Source organism: Aedes aegypti, chromosome 3, assembly GCF_002204515.2.
Source record: "Aedes aegypti strain LVP_AGWG chromosome 3, AaegL5.0 Primary Assembly, whole genome shotgun sequence".
In the NCBI taxonomy this organism is placed as follows: Eukaryota; Metazoa; Arthropoda; class Insecta; order Diptera; family Culicidae; genus Aedes; species Aedes aegypti.
In genome coordinates, this window is record NC_035109.1 from 409,459,250 (window position 1) to 409,479,114 (window position 19,865).

The following is a 19,865-nucleotide window of genomic DNA, read 5'->3' on the forward strand; positions in this document are numbered from 1 at the left end:
GTTGAATCTCCTTTGAGCCTTTATGAATGTCAACGTAACACAACAAATTAATAAGTACGCTATCGTCAAAGTATAAATTATGTGGGTTTAAGCGATGCCTAATACCTCAAGCATGGGTAACATACACTCGGACATCAACTGTCACAAGGATCAACCAAGATTATACAGCGCCCAACTTGTGCCCGTTGCTCGCCGATGTGTTTTAAATATTCAGACAGGTGCTGGCCTGTGAACGCTGAGTATGCCGCATACTGATAGTGAAATAATTTTCCTGTTTCCAGACGGCGAGGACGGTGATGAAGGAATGGTGGAAACTCGTGAATCTGAACTCTTGCAGAGCAACGATAACAGCGAAAAGGAGAATAATATACCAGAAAATGAATCCGACGAGGAAGATGATTGCGATGAGCCGGAAAATGACGGTAAGTTCCAACACCCTTTATGCATCAGAGTCTATCATATTTTACAACATTCTAGTTATGAAAGCAGAGCTTTTGCTACTACAGGTTATTAACATTGATATTGATACTAGTTTTCCGATGAACGCTATCAAATATTCTACTGAACTTTATTTTTCAGGAATCGTTTTTTATAGTTGTCTATAGAAGCTTATATACTAATAATAGTTCACATGTTTTTTTTCGTTTTGAAGTCTAAATCAATAATGTAAACTTTAATAATGATGATGATGACCATGATGATGGTACAAATCTCCCAACTAGTCGGGAACGTGCCTTTGGAGCTGGCCTTCTGATACCTGAAGGATGGTTTTAGGTATTAAACCTCTAAACCAACCTCGTAATGTTAATGATTTAATTATAATGCATACGATCAAAGTTATGCAAGACAACGTCATCTTCTTTTCTTCAAAAAAAAAAAAAAAAAGCTCAACAGGCAAGAAAATAATTTAATTTTAATTGTTTTCGTTCATTTTTTGGTTAGGTCTTTTAATTTTTGATATAAGTCGCTTAGAAGTCAGCAATTTAATTTTATTCAAATCGTATTACTTTTGAACTCATGAATGAAAAAATATACAGAATTATTTAGTCAAAATTATGTTATGCCTTACGTGTCATGAAAATTTCAAATTTATTGAAATCGGTCTGTATAATCGAGATTTAGCCTAAAAAGTTCCTTATTTTGTATGGAAAATTGAATGAGATGTAAATGTATTGTCCAAAATATTCCAAGTATACCGTGTATACTATTTCAATCTTCGTAAGGGAAATACGATTGAGACTGTGTCTGTTCTCATAAACCAACCAATCAGTCTTGATGGACAGCTTGAAATCCGACTTCAATACTGTACTGAAACTTTGAAGACACAATTTTCACGAAAGAAGATACAACCAATGCTGTTATTTATGTTCTACATTTTTACACTTTCACGACGCTTTCAATAAGAAATTTCAGTACAATGGATTTCTATTTCTTCAGTTTAGTTAATTTGAATACACTATTTCGGAATATTCTGCAAAGAAGTAACAATTTTTTACTAATTTTCTACTTTATCGTATTTTTAGCAAAACCTCATAACACAATGTGATTCGAAAAAACGTGTAAACTGTTGTGATATATAATGCACATAATTAAAGCGTGACATGTCATGTATATTTACAAGACATCTATATAAATAAAAAAGGAGTGGTGTTTGTATGTCACCAAATAACTTGAGAACGGATGAACAGATTGACGTAAGTTTTTCACTGTTGCACTCGGAAAGGGACGCGACGTGATCGTGCCAGGAAAAGGTTTGCGGCAGTCCCTGGAATATTCGAAAAAAAAAAAACGGAAGAAGACTAATGTGTCATTTTGTATGGGGATTACATGACGTTTTACAACAGCCTACTTGATGTCAAGACGAAGTTTGCCGGGACCACTAGTCTAATATAAAATTCAATTATATGTCATGTAATCCAGTAGCATCTTGTGACATTCCGTGAAATTATGATCAAAAGAAACTTCCTGTCAAAGAAAATTTGAGATACATGAAAGTTGCATAATATCCCTATCTGGACAAAGCGTGTGTATGAAAATTTCACTAGAATGGGAAGTTTCATTATAACTTGGTTTTGTGCTCTTTTAGTAATACTCAGTCTAAGGTAGTTATCCGCATGAGGGTGTACATTGCAATACAGTTTGGGTCTCAAGGGATTTTTGTTCGTTTCCAGATTTTCTTTTCTGCAAGTTTTATTTCAATGGGAAATGAGGATGAGGCAAATGCAATTTTTGTTGCGTTTTGTTTTAGTTGTGGTTTGTGTGTTTATACTTTTTAACATACTTTCTATACATGTTTTAGTGGGCTTTTCTTTTATGAGATTAGATTTAATGACAACCTGACAATTTTTACACACATTGTAAAAAGGTAATGAACACAACCTTTTACTTTGCGTATCTGTTTAACGCGTGGAATGCATTTTGATTCTATAGTTTAATATTCAGTATTTCTTGTTTCGGGTAAGTGCAATTTTATAATTCAAATGTCAGACGCTATTTCTCTCATTCCAAAGAGCATTGAAGTCACACCAGCCAACTGCCACACGTTATGAAGCCTCGGGAGAATAACCCCCCGCAAACGAAAATATTCCATCAAACGTCTGGCGACCTGTTGTATGGCTGTGTTATAGAAGTATGTAGATATGCTTATAGCCTTTCAACTTGAAGCGAACAGAAAAGTTTTGCCAACAACCGAGCCAAAGGAGAAAAGTGAAGCCAACCGATATTGACACATCCGAAGAAGATTGGAGGTACTGTCGAAAAGAAAGAAGTATCTCGCGAGAATACGCTACCTTCATTGGTGTTTTTGTTCAGTTCACAACGATACTTTTTATGTTACCCACCCGCATCTTATATGCTTCGATTTTTCTAGTTTCGCATCACACTTTAATCAGTTATTCCTTTTCAAAATATTCCTGTGTAATATTGTCAAATGTACTGAATTTCGTCTACTGTGAAATATCCTATGAGAATGTTAAACATAGAAATAATCCTTCGTCTTAACATCTACGCTTCGTAGTTTAGGATAAATCAGAGGGGGACTGACGAGCCATTAAGTACAGGATAACACATTTGGGTACTTCGACAATATCACCTCCACAAATACCTCATGGGGAATGGAAAACTGATTAGAAAAATCTCATGGGGATATCCCCATCGTTCTCTGCATTGCAACATCATTTTGTTTCTCGTCGTTTTCGTAAATACATATTAGGCTGGTTCTGATTCTTGACCACCCATATTTTCGTGTGAACTTGAGTTTTAGTTAAAAGGGTGATGTGATGGCTGGAAAATGTTTGGTCCGGGAGTGAGAAATTTCGCATAAAGACGTTTTGCATACGGACCACGGACGTTTGGCATAATGAGAATTATATGTTTTCTTTAAAATGCTACCTATTCTTATATGAAACTACTTTATGCGAAACGTCCATTTTGCCAAATGTGCGTTTGCGGAACGTTCTTATGTGAAACTTCTTTATGCGAAATACAGTCACCCCACAGTTATGGATCAACTAAGGGTCATTTTTCAGTACAAACTATGACTACAAAACATGGCAACGCTGTACAAAATAAAATAACTTCCCTGGTACTGCAGAATATAGTTGTTTTTTGAGAATACACCTCAACATTCCCGGTTATTTACGGAAAAGTGTCGATTTCGATAGAAATTTCAAACGATGTCCACCCCACAGATGTGGATCAGTGGGAGAAGAGGATCCCTATTATGGATCAAATCGACTCATATTATGGATCAAAACACAATAACAGCAATTTATCTGCGAGGTAAACGAATGGTGTGCGTTTTGGCGTTTGTTTCGGAATCGTCTTATATTTGATTCATTACTGTGGTATGGGTTTCAATGCCCCACAGTTATGAATCAACGCTTCTGGGAATACTGTTGACATTTTATTTCCTACAAACAGAAAAATATGCCTAAGCATATTATTATTGATTGCGATGCTGCAACTCTATTTGATGAGATATTTCCGTTTTATTCCAACTCTGATCCATATCTGTGTGCTATCCATAACTGTGGGGTGACTGTATGTCACCCCGTTTGGTCCTTGTGCAAATAAAGCAGTTTTTTTGCGATGACAGAGGCGTAACTGCGAATGGTCATGCTCAATGTAATACAGTCAACTCTCCCTTACTCGATATTTCGTATCTCGAGTTCGAGTTAGAGAACCGTAGTAAAAGTTTGTTTTTTTAGGCTACCTCAATGGTCCTCGATGGTTTTGCATAGCTTAAGGTGAGACAAAAATTCGAGTACTGCAAAAGTTTTTTTTTAACAATCTAGCTCAACTAAAAACAAATATTTAAAATGTTATGGTGATTCGAATGCTATTCAAGAGAGAGAGAGAGAGAGAGAGAGAGAGAGAGAGAGAGAGAGAGAGAGAGAGAGAGAGAGTTACTTCGAACATTATGAAAACCAATTAAAATTGACAAAAGTCGTGGCTATTTTTTTAACAGATTTGAAACTCAACAGCCAAGAATTTGCTAATTTTCAATACCTGATCTGGCACCATCCACAAATTACGTAACTCTCGAAGGGAGGAAGAGGTAGACTCACGCCTCATACACAATTTTGAAAAAAAAATATGAAAAAAGAATAACGAAGTTTCAAAATTTCGGTCAAAAAAATTCCAATTCTAGCGTTACGAAATGATTGGATGCAGGCTCGCGGTACTTTTTTTTACTGATATTTCGGCAAACCAAATTTTGTTTACCGAAAGCTTGACAAACGTTACCGAGGTTACGTAAGCATTAATCGAAACTTTGGTAAAAGTTTTACCGATCTTCGGCAAAAAATTACCGGGTTCATAGCTGTTGGATTCTTAGTAATCCGTTTATCGAGACCGATTTCTAAATTTTATATATTTTTTTCATAGAATAGAGAGTGTTCCGTCGTATTTGAGGAAATATCGAGAAAGTTGGAGAGAGATATGACCTGCTTATGCTACGCTTTGCTGTCTATCCTTGTTGCGCATTTGGAAACATAATAACACCCGCGTGATGCGTCTTGCTTGAAAACTGGCCACAATTCACATACAAACAAGTTTAAATTTATCTACATCTAATGTAACATGGTGCCTGATGTTGATGCAGCGCTCTTCTTACATGTGAAATAACAAAATTGATAATAGTGTTCATAGTTCAACGGAGAAATAGAACAGGGTATGAATATCGCACATTTGTTCACAGAGAATATTTGATTTTGTCGAAATATTCCGACTTGAACAGTTGATCCTTATGGTTGCAGAGAATTCTATTTTTTATTTACGATTGATATACAAAAATAACTGTTTAGTCACATGCTAAGCTTCAGTTTGCAAGAATCGCGTTTGGATGACGGTTTTTCTCCAGGGAAATCGAGCCAGCTTTACTGTCCTGACGCGCATCGGGTCGAGAGCAATCGAATGTGGGCACCTCTTGCATCAACTTTCCCACCACCCTCTATTTTGCACCGGGCTTTATGAATACCAGAGTACGTGTGAGAGCCTATTCTGCAGTGTATAGGACCCATCATTTATGTGCTTCGCCACCGCTGCTCAATATGGTTGAGGCGCTTTTTTCCGTCAGTCTCTTTTCACTATCGGGCTGCTGTTGTTATACATTTTTGATATTTTCACTCTAAAACATAGTTCACCCTGGGACCGCTGGGACCATCAGAAGAATGCGGTGAGAGTCACTACAAACAGTATGGCGAGTGATAGCAACAGTAGTGCAGAATTATATGGAGATGATTTTAGATATAAATATATTGAGCTGGAACAATCTTTTTCCCCGATCGCCTCGGATGTTCCGGTTTCACATCCTATTTATAGGGTAGAGTTTTCTCACACTTTCTATCCTGAACAGTTGAGGTTATTCTTTATTAGGACGAGTACGAGATCTAGTAGGGGAAAGTGGAGCGTAAAGCCAAATTCAAAATGAAGCATCATATAATCAATTGCTATCGAAACTAATATCAATTATTGAAGATATTGTTTTTTTTTCGTTTAAAATTAACTTAAAGTTAACTTTTGACCAACCCTATCATATTTAGCTGTATCTACAGTAGTAATCTTTAAATAAATAAAGGGCGTTTTGCTCCATACGCCGTTGCGGGGGAGGAATTTTGACATCGGAGTAGAGACGCGAATGGCCATTGAGTTCTCTTGCTGCCACATAGTTTGTGTATTCATTCAGGGAATTGATGTTTCTCAAAGTAAGAATTATATTGTTGAGAGCTCTAGTGTTCAGCAGTCGATTGAAGAACGTTAGGGGTGCTGTTAGCTTAGAGTTATAAAACAAGTTTGGAAGTTTTCAAACTCTCTATGCTTTGTTGATACCGCGTTGGGCTGCGAATTCAAACTGCACAGGGCTTTCGTATTGCTGTGCTTAGGTTTGTTTTGATGGGTGAAGCAAAATGTGAGTGAGGTTATTCGTTCTTAACTTCCTAGTTGTTGATTTTTTTTTCATATACGTATACCAAGAGTCGAAGTAGTTCTGCTGTCATTACTCGGAATTTCACCGGATATTCTTTTGTAGCATAGCATAGACTGACTGTATATGTCAATGGTTGCTGCTCCGTGATTGATCGGAACTGGTAAGAATTGCACTTCAATCCAAATAAATTCGGGTTTTTATTTATTTATACTCCAAAAATTTGGGATAGCCTTATACGGAATTTATAATATATTTAATGCAATATCTGTATCGAAATTGCATCGAAAATATCAGAGCTCATTGAATTCTTTCCGTAACTTTGATGATAAGTACTTTCTGCTGAAAAAAAGTGGTTGAAAACAGTCACTGTGGTGAACAGTGGTGAACTAGCCAAAGGGGAAAAGCCACTTTAATAAAGATAAATCTCGTGTTTAGTATCATACCGGCAGATCGATTTCTATTCGACTATTTTCTCTTCAAATTAATAAGGTACCCCGGGGCAAGGAGACATCAAAAAACGATAGTTGAAACAGATTGTTCAATATAATTTTCAAATGTCAATATTTTGAAAATCCAACAACACGGTCACATTTTGGTAACATATTTGCTGATGTGTGCATGAATTTGATCGATTAGTTTCGAAGTTGTGAGAACCTCAGAAGAAATGAGCCATTAGACGCAGTTACCTCGCTAAACGGGGCAAGTGGGACACATCCAGTTCCATACGTCAAGCCACATCAGTAAGTCAAGCATTGCAAATAGGATTGATAAACCATGGATTTTAAATTTTGAGTACATATTTGATGTACAGAAGGGATCAACCATAAAATGCGTAACGTTTTAGGAAGAAAACGTAAATGTAAGCTTATGTCACATTGCATTTAATTTTAACTGAAAATTCCTCACTAAAAGCGTAAAGAGGTATAAAACATGTTCAAAATATTTAATTTATAAGTTATCAGTCGAAATGCAGCACGTAAACTTTCAATAATTGACGAATTTTTAAATATTTAATTATTATTTGTTATTACTGTTATGCATGGCGGAAAACCACTTAATGGGATGGAATTGTTTTCCGCAACTACTGAATTTGGTAGAAATATGAAATAAAGTTCAATAAACATAGTTTAATAGTATTCAACAATTACGTAATTAAAGATTTTTTTTTATAAAAATCATTCGTTTGAATGTTTTAGAGCTACTCTCTAGGAAAATGTTTGAAACGTGTAGGAAATGTTTTGATTCTGGTGCTTTTTTCGATAGGTCCCACTTATCCCGGGTATAAAGATATTTTGGGGTAAATTAGACTTAAGAAATTTTCATATGAAATGAAAACAAAATACCTGTTTATCCTAGAAATTTTCATATGAAATGAAAACAAAATACCTGTTTATCGTAAGCAGCTTATAACAATACTTAAAGTTGTAGCTTACCGATGGTAATTCGATTTATAGCACAATTATTTTTTGTGAGCCAATGTAGAATGTGAAACGTGTCACAATTTATCATGTAAGTTGAAAATGGTGCTAACAACTGTTACATGGAGCACATGGTATTATTAGGGGCCCAGATAGCCGTAGCGGTAAACGCGCAGCTATTCAGCAAGACCAAGCTGAGGGTCGTGGGTTCGAATCCCACCAGTCGAGGATCTTTTCGGGTTGGAAATTTTCTCGACTCCCCAGGGCATAGAGTATTCCACACGATATACGCATGCAAAAATGGTAATTGGCATAGTAAGCTCTCAGTTAATAACTGTGGAAGTGCTCATGAGAACACTAAGCTGAGAAGCAGGCTCTGTCCCAGTGGGGACGTAACGCCAGAGAGAAGAAGAAGATGGTATTAAAAATAACATTTTTTTTTGTAATAAATACTTTCCATATCATTGTCAACTTTCTAGAAGAATACCCCCTTGAAAAACTTTTCCTAAACGAGCTATGACGGAATGTCCCACTTACCCCGGATTCTCACTTGCCCCGGGGTACCTTATACGAAATTCAATCGATTTGCGGGACATTTCGCGATGCTGCAACACGAAGGACGATGAGTGATTTCTACTGTGACAAAAATAGCTGTCGGGAACAGTATCCCGGTCAAGAAATCTGCAAATCGATCATTACCGATACGCGCTTTGGATACTGTACGCGAGAAATAATAATAGTTATTGTTTGGGAACCTCTGATACATGCTAACTCAAGGCAGGAAAAGCAAACCGATGAAATTTTGGCATAAAATGGAAGTTAGTACTATAATGGTTCAAATGTCGATTTGATTTGAGCATATGAACGACTAAGTAAAAACAAGAAAAATGACTTTTCGCGTTTAGTATCATACAGGCGTATAGTGATCGATTTCTCTTCGTCGATTTTCTCTTTCGATCAGTACACGAAATTCAATCGTTATTCGTAACATTTCTCTCTGCAGCGTGGCGAATTAAGTACTTTCTGCTGAATAAAAAAAGCAGTTGAAAACAGTCACTCAGGTCGAGTTATTAGTTAAAGATCGATCACAGCAGTTACGCTCTTATGATATTGAACGCGATACTTTCTTTATTTTTCTGCAACGGTAGACTCAATATTGCCGAATTTGCCGAGTTCATTTCAAAATGTTCTCACCATATTAATAACTATACGCAAAATTTCCGCAGTCGCGTAATCAGTTGGCGAGTGAAGTTCATATAAATGTCGATAAATTGCGCATCTGAAATCCCTAATCAATGTGTGTTGTGTATGTCTGCATGAATTAGCGCGATTCCTGGGACCCAACTTTGAGTATTTGGCATAACTCACTCGAGCTAGAATCGAACCCCTGGGGTAGCATGGCACCCCCTAGCCACATAAAACATCGTTTGAATGTGCATCAGGACCAACAACATCAACGATAGAACAGCATGACTGTCGGTAACGGTCTCTTGTCGTGTGTACACGTACATCTGATGCTTTTGCTGCCGCCGATGTTGAATGCACTTGGCATGTGGTTCAGTGCGAGGATGTTATATATTAGAATATGCTCATTAGGATGGCCCATAATTATCAAACTACAAAATTATTATGTTAGGCCTTTCAAATTTCCTCATCTAGAACCCCACTGTAAAAATTTGAACGGAATCTGTCAACTTTAAGTGAAAGCTGAAAGAGCTTGAAAAAATCTTTCATTGGCGATTTGAAGATTTTCCAATTAATATAAAAGAGACTGCAATAAATATCAAATCTTACCGTTTTGAAACGAACAAATTATACCTAGGAAAACTAAAATTCGAGTTTCTTTCTGGGTGGCCTAGGCAACTCCGTAGAACATGGTTGTTTTTCCGGCTCTAATTCCGTTCAAATTTTGTGAGTCGAATCAGTAATCAAAAATATTAGACCCGTATTTTTTTGGCATGAATGTGTTCTTGTTTCGTTTAGAGCGGTAAACGAACTTCTTTTTCTGCCCATTCGACCCCGAGGGAAAACAGAATTTCATTATCCATATGTATTACTTTTCTTATCGAAAAGACTTTCATTTTTTTTGCAGTTTCTTTTAAATATTCATATCAATAATGAAAGATATTCATCGACGCCTTCTTTGATCGAACAATTTATTACCGTTTGTCCTATGGTATATTTCCTCCATGAAAACTCCAAGCACGTTTTGATCCCCTCAGAGTTGATGGATTCTGCTCAAATTTTCACAGTGGGATTCCAGATGAGCAAAATTGGGGGGCGTAACTTAGTAAACTTCTGGGGGTCCAAATGAACAAATTTGGGGGTGTAACTTTTTACAGTTCGATTTTTCTCATATAAAAATGGGCCACCCTAATGCTCATCCACACCTCTACTCCGGGAACAGCTGCTGCACAACCTAGAATGACCACCTCTTACGATTCACTGTGATGGCGACGTCGACAGCAAGCAAAGCTATGCATTCAGTGCCGGGTGCTAGTGGCGTTTACGAGTCATTCGAAACGAAAATGTGATGATGCTGTGTATACTCTTCAATGCTAATGCGCACGCTGGCGAAAAGTGAAAGGGGTGGTCCCATGGGAATAAATAAATATATATTTTGATATTAATATATGTAAAAAGCAATTGCCACTAATTAGCATTCATGTGGTTGTCATTTCGTTCATTCTCTTGGGAATGTATTATGAATAAATAGTTCGGAATGTGAGTTAGATACGCAAAGCAACGGCATTAGCAATGGCAATAAAAACTAGCAATAGGTGTCAATCGACCGGTTTACATTTTGGATTTGTTATAATTGAATCTTTTGAATGAAACGTTTCAACAATCGCTGTATGGCTCAAGTCATTTGACCATTGATGTCGTCCTTTATTAAACATTACGCTCAATAGGGTTAAGCCTAATTAACAATCTATTACCATTGTTCAGTTGAAGTTAACTTAGAAATCTCGAGTTTTCTAGAGATTCTAGATATTTTTTTCTTAACATTACACCCGCTGATTACACAGATAAAAATATTTAAATTTCAATTTAGGGTAAACTGAAGTATATAGTAAAAATAAACAAAATTAATCAATTGTTACAGCATCATGTTTAATTTTCAACTTGAGTTGCTTTAATGTTACATGATCGTATAAATTTAAAGTAGGGGGATGTGCTAGTATCCATCGTATTAATCAGTGAGAACTGCAATTTTCCCAGTATTGTAGTGAATGATGCTGATACAAACCAATGCCAATACCAAACCAATGCGGATTGAACTTTGTTTGCATTTTCAATTTTACAAGGTCGTTGTGAAAATTTCATAAAATTTCGTGAATTATAGAACTTTTATGGCGTGTGATTGGAATGAAATCCTTCAGTGAAGAAGTACGAAGGTTTTTCATAGTTAAAATAAGTGCCCGGCGAAGTAAGTCACACAGGGGGGCGGGAAGAAACTAGTATCAAAAAGTGGTGCAACTGGTGTCGATTGTTAAGCATTTCTCTTAAATTATGTTTGTCCATGCGATTTCGGTGAAAAAGTGCAAAGTGAATAATTGAACTGAAGTTATTTATCGAAATACAGTAGTTTTATTGCATTTTTGGTGTACAAGTGTACGAACTATGACAGCTTTCACAAAATTACACTTTGAAAATGAATCTATGTTGCAGGTAAGTAGGAATATCCGCCGTAGTGGAACATTCTAAGTTTGATACGACGAATAATAGCGCTTACGACGAAGTAGAACGAAACCCTAAATTCGATTGAAAAATGAGAGATTAATCGTTGACATTTCAGTTAATTTTGGTGCTCCAAATATGTGCATGAAAATAATTTTCAGTTTACATTATTTTTTAGCTGTGTATTAGGGTGCGGCTTATTTTAGAAATCTCTCAAAACCAAAAATTCATGTGCTCTTCTGAATTCATATCACACGAAAAGAGAAATCTCAAAGTTAATATTATAATCTTTAGATTTAGAGGTGGTTAGAGTGGTTAGAGTCCGCGGCTACAAAGCAAAGCCATGCTGAAGGTGTCTGAGTTCGAATCCCGGTCGGTCCACGATCTTTTCGTAAAGGGAAATTTCCTTGGGCCACTCGATATACGAATGCGAAAATGGCAAATTTGGCAAAGAAAGCTCTTAGTTAATAACCATGGAAGTACTCATAAGACCACTACGCTGAGAAGCAGGCTCTGTCCCAGTGAGGACGTTAATGCCAAGAAGAAGAAAAGATGGCACAAGCGACTTGAAGGTGATTTTAAAGTTATGTGATTTGATTTCAGAAGAGCATAAGAATTCCTCCGAACGATTTTTTTTATAGCTATAACAATTAATGGTCGTCGTGAGTTTATTTTTGCAAGCACTGTTCTATAAGACCTAGAGTAGCCGCCAACAGGCCGAACATATCGGATCGCATCTTTATTGGAGGGTTTCTTATGAGTTTAAGAAATGCCCCTCCGCGTCAAAACAGGATATGAGAGTCTTAAAAGACATGTTAGAACGTTACTGACGCCTTCTATAAAAATCTTCACTGCTGAATATGCATACATCAAAACAAAGATAAAATCCTGGTGACCTCTGATCGCCATCTCAATGAAAAAATCACGATGATTTTAGAGGACGATTGAATTGAATTTCAATAAGTTTTTAGCAAAACTTATACGAAAGATGAATTTTCTTCGAGAGGGACAGTGAAAAAAGCATTTAAAAGAAACAGGCGAGCAGTCCTACATGAGATTTTACTGTTACAACATAAATCATAAGAACAGCAATAACTTTTTGAACAGAATGTTCAAAAGATTTAAATTATTAACACTAATAAGAAAAGAGCAACCACAGCAACTTTTATAGAAAATTATATTTTTCTAACTATTCACAGTTTCTAACGAAAGTATTAGTGGTCAGTTTTCCAACGGAATCCAATCATTGGAACACTACAAAATTGTAGCACAATTTTATCAAGATTTGTTACAAATAACAAATTTTGTTTCATTTTTGTAAGGAGCATTCTGAGTTTATGAAGGAAATTATAACATAATTAAAACAAAATCAGTTATAAGAACAAAGGATGTTTCAAATTTGTTTCAATTTAAAGAACCTTTATAACACAATTTGTTATAAAAATTTGAATGCAATTGCTTATAACAAATTTTGTTATAATGCAGCTATGGAAAGTAACAAAATGAGTTATATTTTTGTTTGATTTGAAGCATAATGAGTTACAATTTTGTTTAAATTATAACATATTTTGTTTCAATTTTGGTGAATATAGAGAACATTGTGCTATATTTTTTGTTATTTTAACTACTTACCAGCCAAAATTATAACACATTTTGTTATAAACAACGCGCTAACTGAGTAACAAAACCTGTTATGACTCTTGTGTACTCCACTGGTCGGGATAACTATAAAGAGCACTCAATTGAAAAAAGAAGGGACATTTCATATGAAATGCTTGCCGCTATGATGTCAATAAGATACACCGGGGCAAGTTGAACTACGTGGGACAAGATGAAATGCATATATTTGAACATGATGTCAAAAACATTAGAAGGTTTTTCTTTCTCATAAGTTTGTTACAATTGTTAACTTAATGTTTCGGTTGCTCTCTCGTTTAGTATCATGCACGCGTATCTGCAGTGATCGATTTCTCTTCGTTGATGTTCTCTTTGGATGCCACTAAATTCAATCAATTTTCATAACATCTTACGATGCATCATTATAAATGACGATGAGTTTTTTCTAGTGAATCAAATATAGCAGTTAAAACCAATCGCTCGGTCAAGTTATTACCTAAAGAGAAATCAATCATTGTAGTTACGCCCTTATGATACTGAAGGCGAGAATTATAGAATATCACTCACTCTCACGATAATAGATTTCTCCCCCACAACAACTTTCAGCGAGCTTTGCGAAATTATCCGTCAACAAAACAAAACGAAAATAGATAATCGCACAGTCCACAGCTGTGAGAAGATCGTTTTTTCTTTCTCCTATTCAATTTTTCCTGTATCCATCGCAACGAGCAGCAGTTGCATTTATGCACCAAATTAACCGCTACTTTCGTTAAGTTGATGTCGTAGTTGATAGCGTGTACGCATCGCGATTGTTTTTAGCAATGTTCTAAGTTCAAATCCCGTCGCCGGCATCAGTTTTTTTATCCGCATAGTGAACATTATCGGGAGAAATTGGTGAGCGGACATATTATGGAGTGAAAAATAAATTATCCCCAGAGTAGAATGATTCTTGGTTATCCTCCATCGTAACTCCAGGAAAATAAGTGTGAGCGAAATATGATGTTCACGTGAAAAAGCAAAAAAACATTCTCCTTTCGTGCGAAAAATCGTAGATTTCGTATCAGTGATACGAAAATTCAGAACCCTGACTATGAAACTTTGCCATTTCATCTTGCCCCAACCGTTTCAACTTGTCCCGGCTTACCTCAATCGCTTCAACAACATGAGTCCTAGAAACGACCATAGAAGAATTTTTTTGATCAAAATAATAGGAAGGTAATAATAGCCAACAGAATAGCTCCAAAGCATATTCAAGAAGGGAAACTCTCTGATGAAACTTTACCAGGAGCTTATTGAGAACCGTTGGTTACACAGCGTAACAAAAATGACATTTTTGTTTGTCCAAGGATCAGATTATGTGTCTGTAGTAAACTTGGGGTCGCTGAATCTGATGCCGTTCTCAGAAATGTCCCTGCACGTCACAATTTTAGGCTACAGGTCGCCGAAGTTGTATAAAACACTGATTTAATTGATGTTTACACGAAATTTAAAGTATGATTTATCAAATTTTGTGTGACCTTATCTAACAAGCAACCTATTTTGCATGCTGAAGTTCTTTCAATTTTCATTGAGAAATAATTTGGTTGAAATTGCACGATTAAATTTAGAATAAATCGTTTTTTTTTCAACATGTTTGGAGTCTCCATACAAAACTCTTCGTTTTTCTTATGTGGCGAAATGCAATACTTTTCTAAAACACCAAAAAAAACAACTTTTGAGCATCGATAGTATTATGAACTTTGCTGATAAGTATTGTCATACTTAATATGTTTGAATTCTGTGTCAACTTAACAAATAAATTGCCCTTCAAGCTGGGAAACTTGCATGCAAGTTGGCTGATATAGTCAAATTTTCCATTTTAAACAGCTAATATCTCAAGCTCGCCTAGTTGCTATGATATTTTCGAAAAAGGCAATGGATTCAGTAACCCGAAATTGATTCAATAGCGGTATTTTGATGCTTGAGACAAAAACTTGTTCCGTGGTGTTTCATTTCATTTATTTAGTTAACATCTAAACAGATAACGCTGAATCATTTTCACTTTCAAATTCAGATGTTCGTCGAAGTGCTGCTTCCACCTTTCGATCACCTCACGCTCGTCCGTCAAAATGCTCCCATCCTTATACCTGCACATCTCGGCCCGCGGCGCGAAGCCGTTGCAGGAGGCGTTGAGCTTCTGATAGAACTTGCGTGTTTCTTGAGACCGGCACAGCTGTTCCATCTCCTCGCAATCCGTCTCCTCCAGGCGGCGTTTTTTCTCCCGAAATAGGCGGGTCTGCTGTTGCCATTTCCGTCTATAACGCTCCACGTTCTGCCGGATGCTGCAACATGACCGCTGCAGCATGACCCTTGCTGCAGCATGACCGCTCGCGCTGCGTTCTTCTCCTCCAGAATCTGCCTACATTCCTCGTCGAACCAATCGTTCTGTCGACTTCGTCCCACGTACCCGACGTTGCTCTCAGCTGTATTCAGTGCACTATGGACCGAATCGGCAATTTAGCCGGAAAAAAGTGTTTTCTCTGTTCTCGCCGATTAGACGTTCGATGTCTTCAGAGAAGTTATTCATAATTGAGTTTTGCATCTTTTAAGAAAAAAGTTGAATAGGGTGGCCCTTATTTAAGTTAAAATTTTGACTCAAACTTTTTTTTTTATTTTGAACAACTTTGTCGAAGACACTTTTGATCTAGCTCTTCATTTGAGCTAAGTAAATTGATTTTGAAAGTTTTAACTTAGGGTGGACCCAAAAAATCAGTTATTTTGGTCTAACTTTTTTATTTTCAGTTTTACGTGAATGTGGTATTCAGAAGAGTTGCAGAGGAAGTAAAGAAACACATTTTTGCTGAACATCACAAGTTTGTAGTTCTTGTGATTTTAAAGTTATAAGCAAATTTAAGTGAAAAACTACGAAATCTTTAGAAGCCCATAACTCATAGAGTTGGTTCGATAAAATGTTTCTTCTAGTGACATTAGAACGGCAAGACAATAAGCAACTTTTGCTGCAAAAATTGTGAGAACGTAATTTTTGTAAATTAAGAAAATTCACTTCAAAAATACACTTAAAAAACTCGAAATTCTCTGAAGACATCGAACGTCTAAAATCTACGAGAACAGAGAAAACACTTTTTTTCCGGCTAAATTGTCGATTCGGTCCATTGTGCAGTATTGCCACAAATTTTTCAAGTCTCATCTGTGATTTTAGTTGAAAAAATCTTTTTTATCTGTAGTCAACCTCCAAAAATCTGTGTTCCGTAAAAAATCAAATTTCCATCAATTAGGTAAATAAGAAGAATGGCGTTTATTTTTATTATGTATCAAAATCGTGCCTAAAACTTGTAGGCTGTCAAAAAATCCTAAAAATCTTCGATCTGTGATCACAGATATCTGTAGGCCAGAACAGGGAAAAATCTGTGTAATTACAGATAAATCTGTGTATGTGGCATCACTGGCTGCATTGTTTATGGCTGCCTTCACTGTTCTCCAGCAGTCCTCAAGAGGGGCTTCATCCAGCACGGTGTCTCTGGTAGAACAACATTAATATAAAAAAAAAATCAGTATCGCTCATAAGATAGATAATAGATAATGTAGATAATGAAAGCTTAGGCTTTCCCCTTTCATTTGAGACCAGTTTGGAAATGTTCTATCGGGGGGTCCTGAAGATTTTTTTCAAAACAGTACGATGCCGTTTGTTTCATTACTGATTTCTAAATTATGGTTCACACAGTCATTTTCGTTCATGTTTATCTAGGTAGCCATGAGAAATTTTGCTACGAATAGTTAACCAACAAATAAAAAGGACTTAGCATTAAACCATTTTTTTTAATCCAATTATTTAAACCAAATTTTAATCCAGGTAAATACGGTCAATACGGTTCACAAATGCTCACTATTATACATTACTACAGCTCGAAGAAGCAGGGGACGGACCTGGTGTAGTGGTTAGAGCACTCGCCTCTCACGCCGAGGACCTGGGATCGAATCCCATCCCCGACATAGTCACTTATGACGTAAAAAGTTATAGTGACGACTAGTAAAGCCGTTGGTCCCGAGATGAACTAGCCCAGGGCTAAAAATCTCGTTAATAAAGTCAAACCAACCAATCGAAGAAGCTGTCGATCTTATGCTTCGGAGTTCTCCGAAACCTGAACACGATTCCAAACAACTTGAAAATCGAAATGCATGGTTTCACTGGCTTGTTCACCGTATTTGCTCAAACCACTTTCTGTGATTTGCCAAAACTCCGGGATATGATAGCGCAATATATGGAACCTCGAGCTATTGGGTAAGCCTGCTTCAATCCACGTTTTCGAAAAGTTCTCAATCTTTTATGTATAATCATCAGTCAAACTCTTTTGAAAACAACTTTTATGTACCTGATCGAATTGATCAAGCGCCTGAAATACAAATTTTCAATGAAAAGAGATAACTTACAGTTGCTAGCAAGCTGAGATCCCCATTCGCTTCCAAAACTTGCCGATTTTTTAATAGCTTCTGACAGTTTCGGCCGGTGAATCCATATTTACTGTGGTGTTGACAACTGCTGATCCTCACCTGTGATAAACGAATTAATTTTAAGGTCATTTTAATTAATCACACGATCAAACTGCTGATCCTTACACTGAGGCAAAAATCTCGCATGATTTTCATAAGATCACACTAATGAACGCGTTTTTTATTATTTTTTGTTGGTTCATAAGACACTTGTGTATTTCATACGACGAGATTGGAATTCATACGACTAGCGTATTTTTTCATAACTATCAATTGTCAATGTCATAAGAACGCTTATGAACTCCTTTACTCATCATTGTGAAAAACCACATGGAGCAATTTTTTCGGTACAGGCACTATCAGAAATTCAATATGGCTTCCGAAATTGACGAGTTTGCTGATTTGTCGCGGCCTGACTCCGTTTTTGATGCAACGAAAGGTAAATATTTTCCATTCATCATCAATTCTGCTGTAACTAACACTTTCTTTCGATTAGATTATGGAATTGAATCTGAACATTGGATTGTATTAAAAAATGAAAACAATTTGTTTGACGCGTAAGAAACCCTAAGCCCCCCTCATTCATTAATCCCTTCATTATTCGAGGACCGCCCCTAACGTAAACCTGCACCAATTGAAGCGTTCTGCAAAACTTTTCTCAATATTCTTTCCCGGCTATGATATATTTCTTCGCATTAAAAATAGGTTAGCCAACTCGCGAAAATCAAATCTTCATCCACTTTGTCGTATCGCAACTCGATTCTTATGATTACAGTAAAGAGTTCAAATCGAATTGCGGCGTGACAAAATGGATAAAAACTTGATTTTTGCAAGTTAGTTAACCCAATTTTTAACACGGATTAGTATAATTCATTTATTGAAATTTATAATCTAAAGCTCAAATTACACAAGACAGTCTTATGGAACCAAGAATGGATTGAAACGTAATTCATAAGACTATCTATGGATTTTGTTATCATGTCAATGCTGGTTCATAAGATCATCTTACGAAATTCCTACGAGGTGTATTATGGAAACAACATCTGCCGAAAACCATACGATGGTCTTATGAATTTCAAAGATTTTTCTTGTGTCGTAATTCCATAAGCAAATCTTATGACAGTCTTACGACCGCCTTCCTCAGTGTAGGGTCACCTTAAAGGACTCTCCTCCTCCAGCGACACCAATCTTGCAGAACAAACTGCCCAGGTCAACCCCTCTTTTGGACGTCACATAATCAACCAACCCCTGAACGTTATTACAGTATATTACTGGTTTTAATACCGTTTCAGCATTATCGTTTACATGAAAGTGTAGATGTGCTTCCTCAAAAAATCCCTGAACTGATTGGTTGAGTCTGCTGATTTTGAAAGCGATGTTTGGGGCGATTTCAACATCCAAACCCCGTAGACAGCTGCTCAGTCACACGTTTTTTAATCAAAAACAAGTCATCAGCGGACAAATGGGGTTTGTTTGGTTGCACAGAATTCGGAGTCGATTTCCAATTGGATGGTAAACCGTGTAGATTGGACAGCTGCACTTGTCGGTTTTTGTCTCATATATTGGGCAACCGCGGATTCACCTGCGCGAGCAGTCTGGATGATGCTGACCAAGTTGCGTTGCGTTGTAGCACTCGTGCAAATATGACGCATGCCTTTGTGCTTCTCTGAGTAGCAGATCGAACACAAGTTCAATGGGCACTTCCTTTTTGCATTATCGGTAGTACTGGGTCTACCACGTTTTCCCTTTTGTTTTGGTGAGATTGTTGTTCTCGCAGCATTACATATTTCACACAAACAAATGCTATTGCTTCGAGTGGAAAGTTTTAGATTGTATTTATATTTGTATAGTGTATCAAAGGTTTATTTTGGTTACTGCACGAATAAACCTCAAAAGTGCAAGCTCAACATATTTTTGTACGATAATATCAAGCTCTAATCCTGATGTCGTGAAGGATGTGCTTTTCAATAATATCAACCACTTTTGTTGATAAAGGTAGCAGACACTGCTTCTTCAAACACAGTACGCAAACCTTCGAACGATTATCTTCGTGGCTTTTCGGTTTCATGTTTCAGGTCTCCTGTCAGAGTTTAGTGTAAATATATATTTATAAATATGCGCAAAATTGTGATATATTCATTTCAATTATTAACAGATATACCTCTAATCAGCAAACCAAAATGTTGACACAAGCAATAAAAGTATAACTTATCACGCGACACAAGCACTAATTC

The 19,865-nt window shown here is 36.6% G+C and overlaps 1 protein-coding gene across 2 annotated transcripts in view; it reads left to right on the forward strand.

The window, feature by feature from the left end:
* The window catches only part of LOC5573207 (zinc finger protein 423 homolog), a 154,700-nt gene that overhangs the window by 23,626 nt on the left and 111,209 nt on the right, over positions 1-19,865 (forward strand). For both annotated transcript variants that reach the window (XM_021848643.1, XM_021848644.1), the window contains exon 2: positions 282-422. In XM_021848643.1, coding sequence (XP_021704335.1) covers positions 282-422 — 141 coding nt within the window. The remainder of the gene's footprint in view (positions 1-281; positions 423-19,865) is intronic.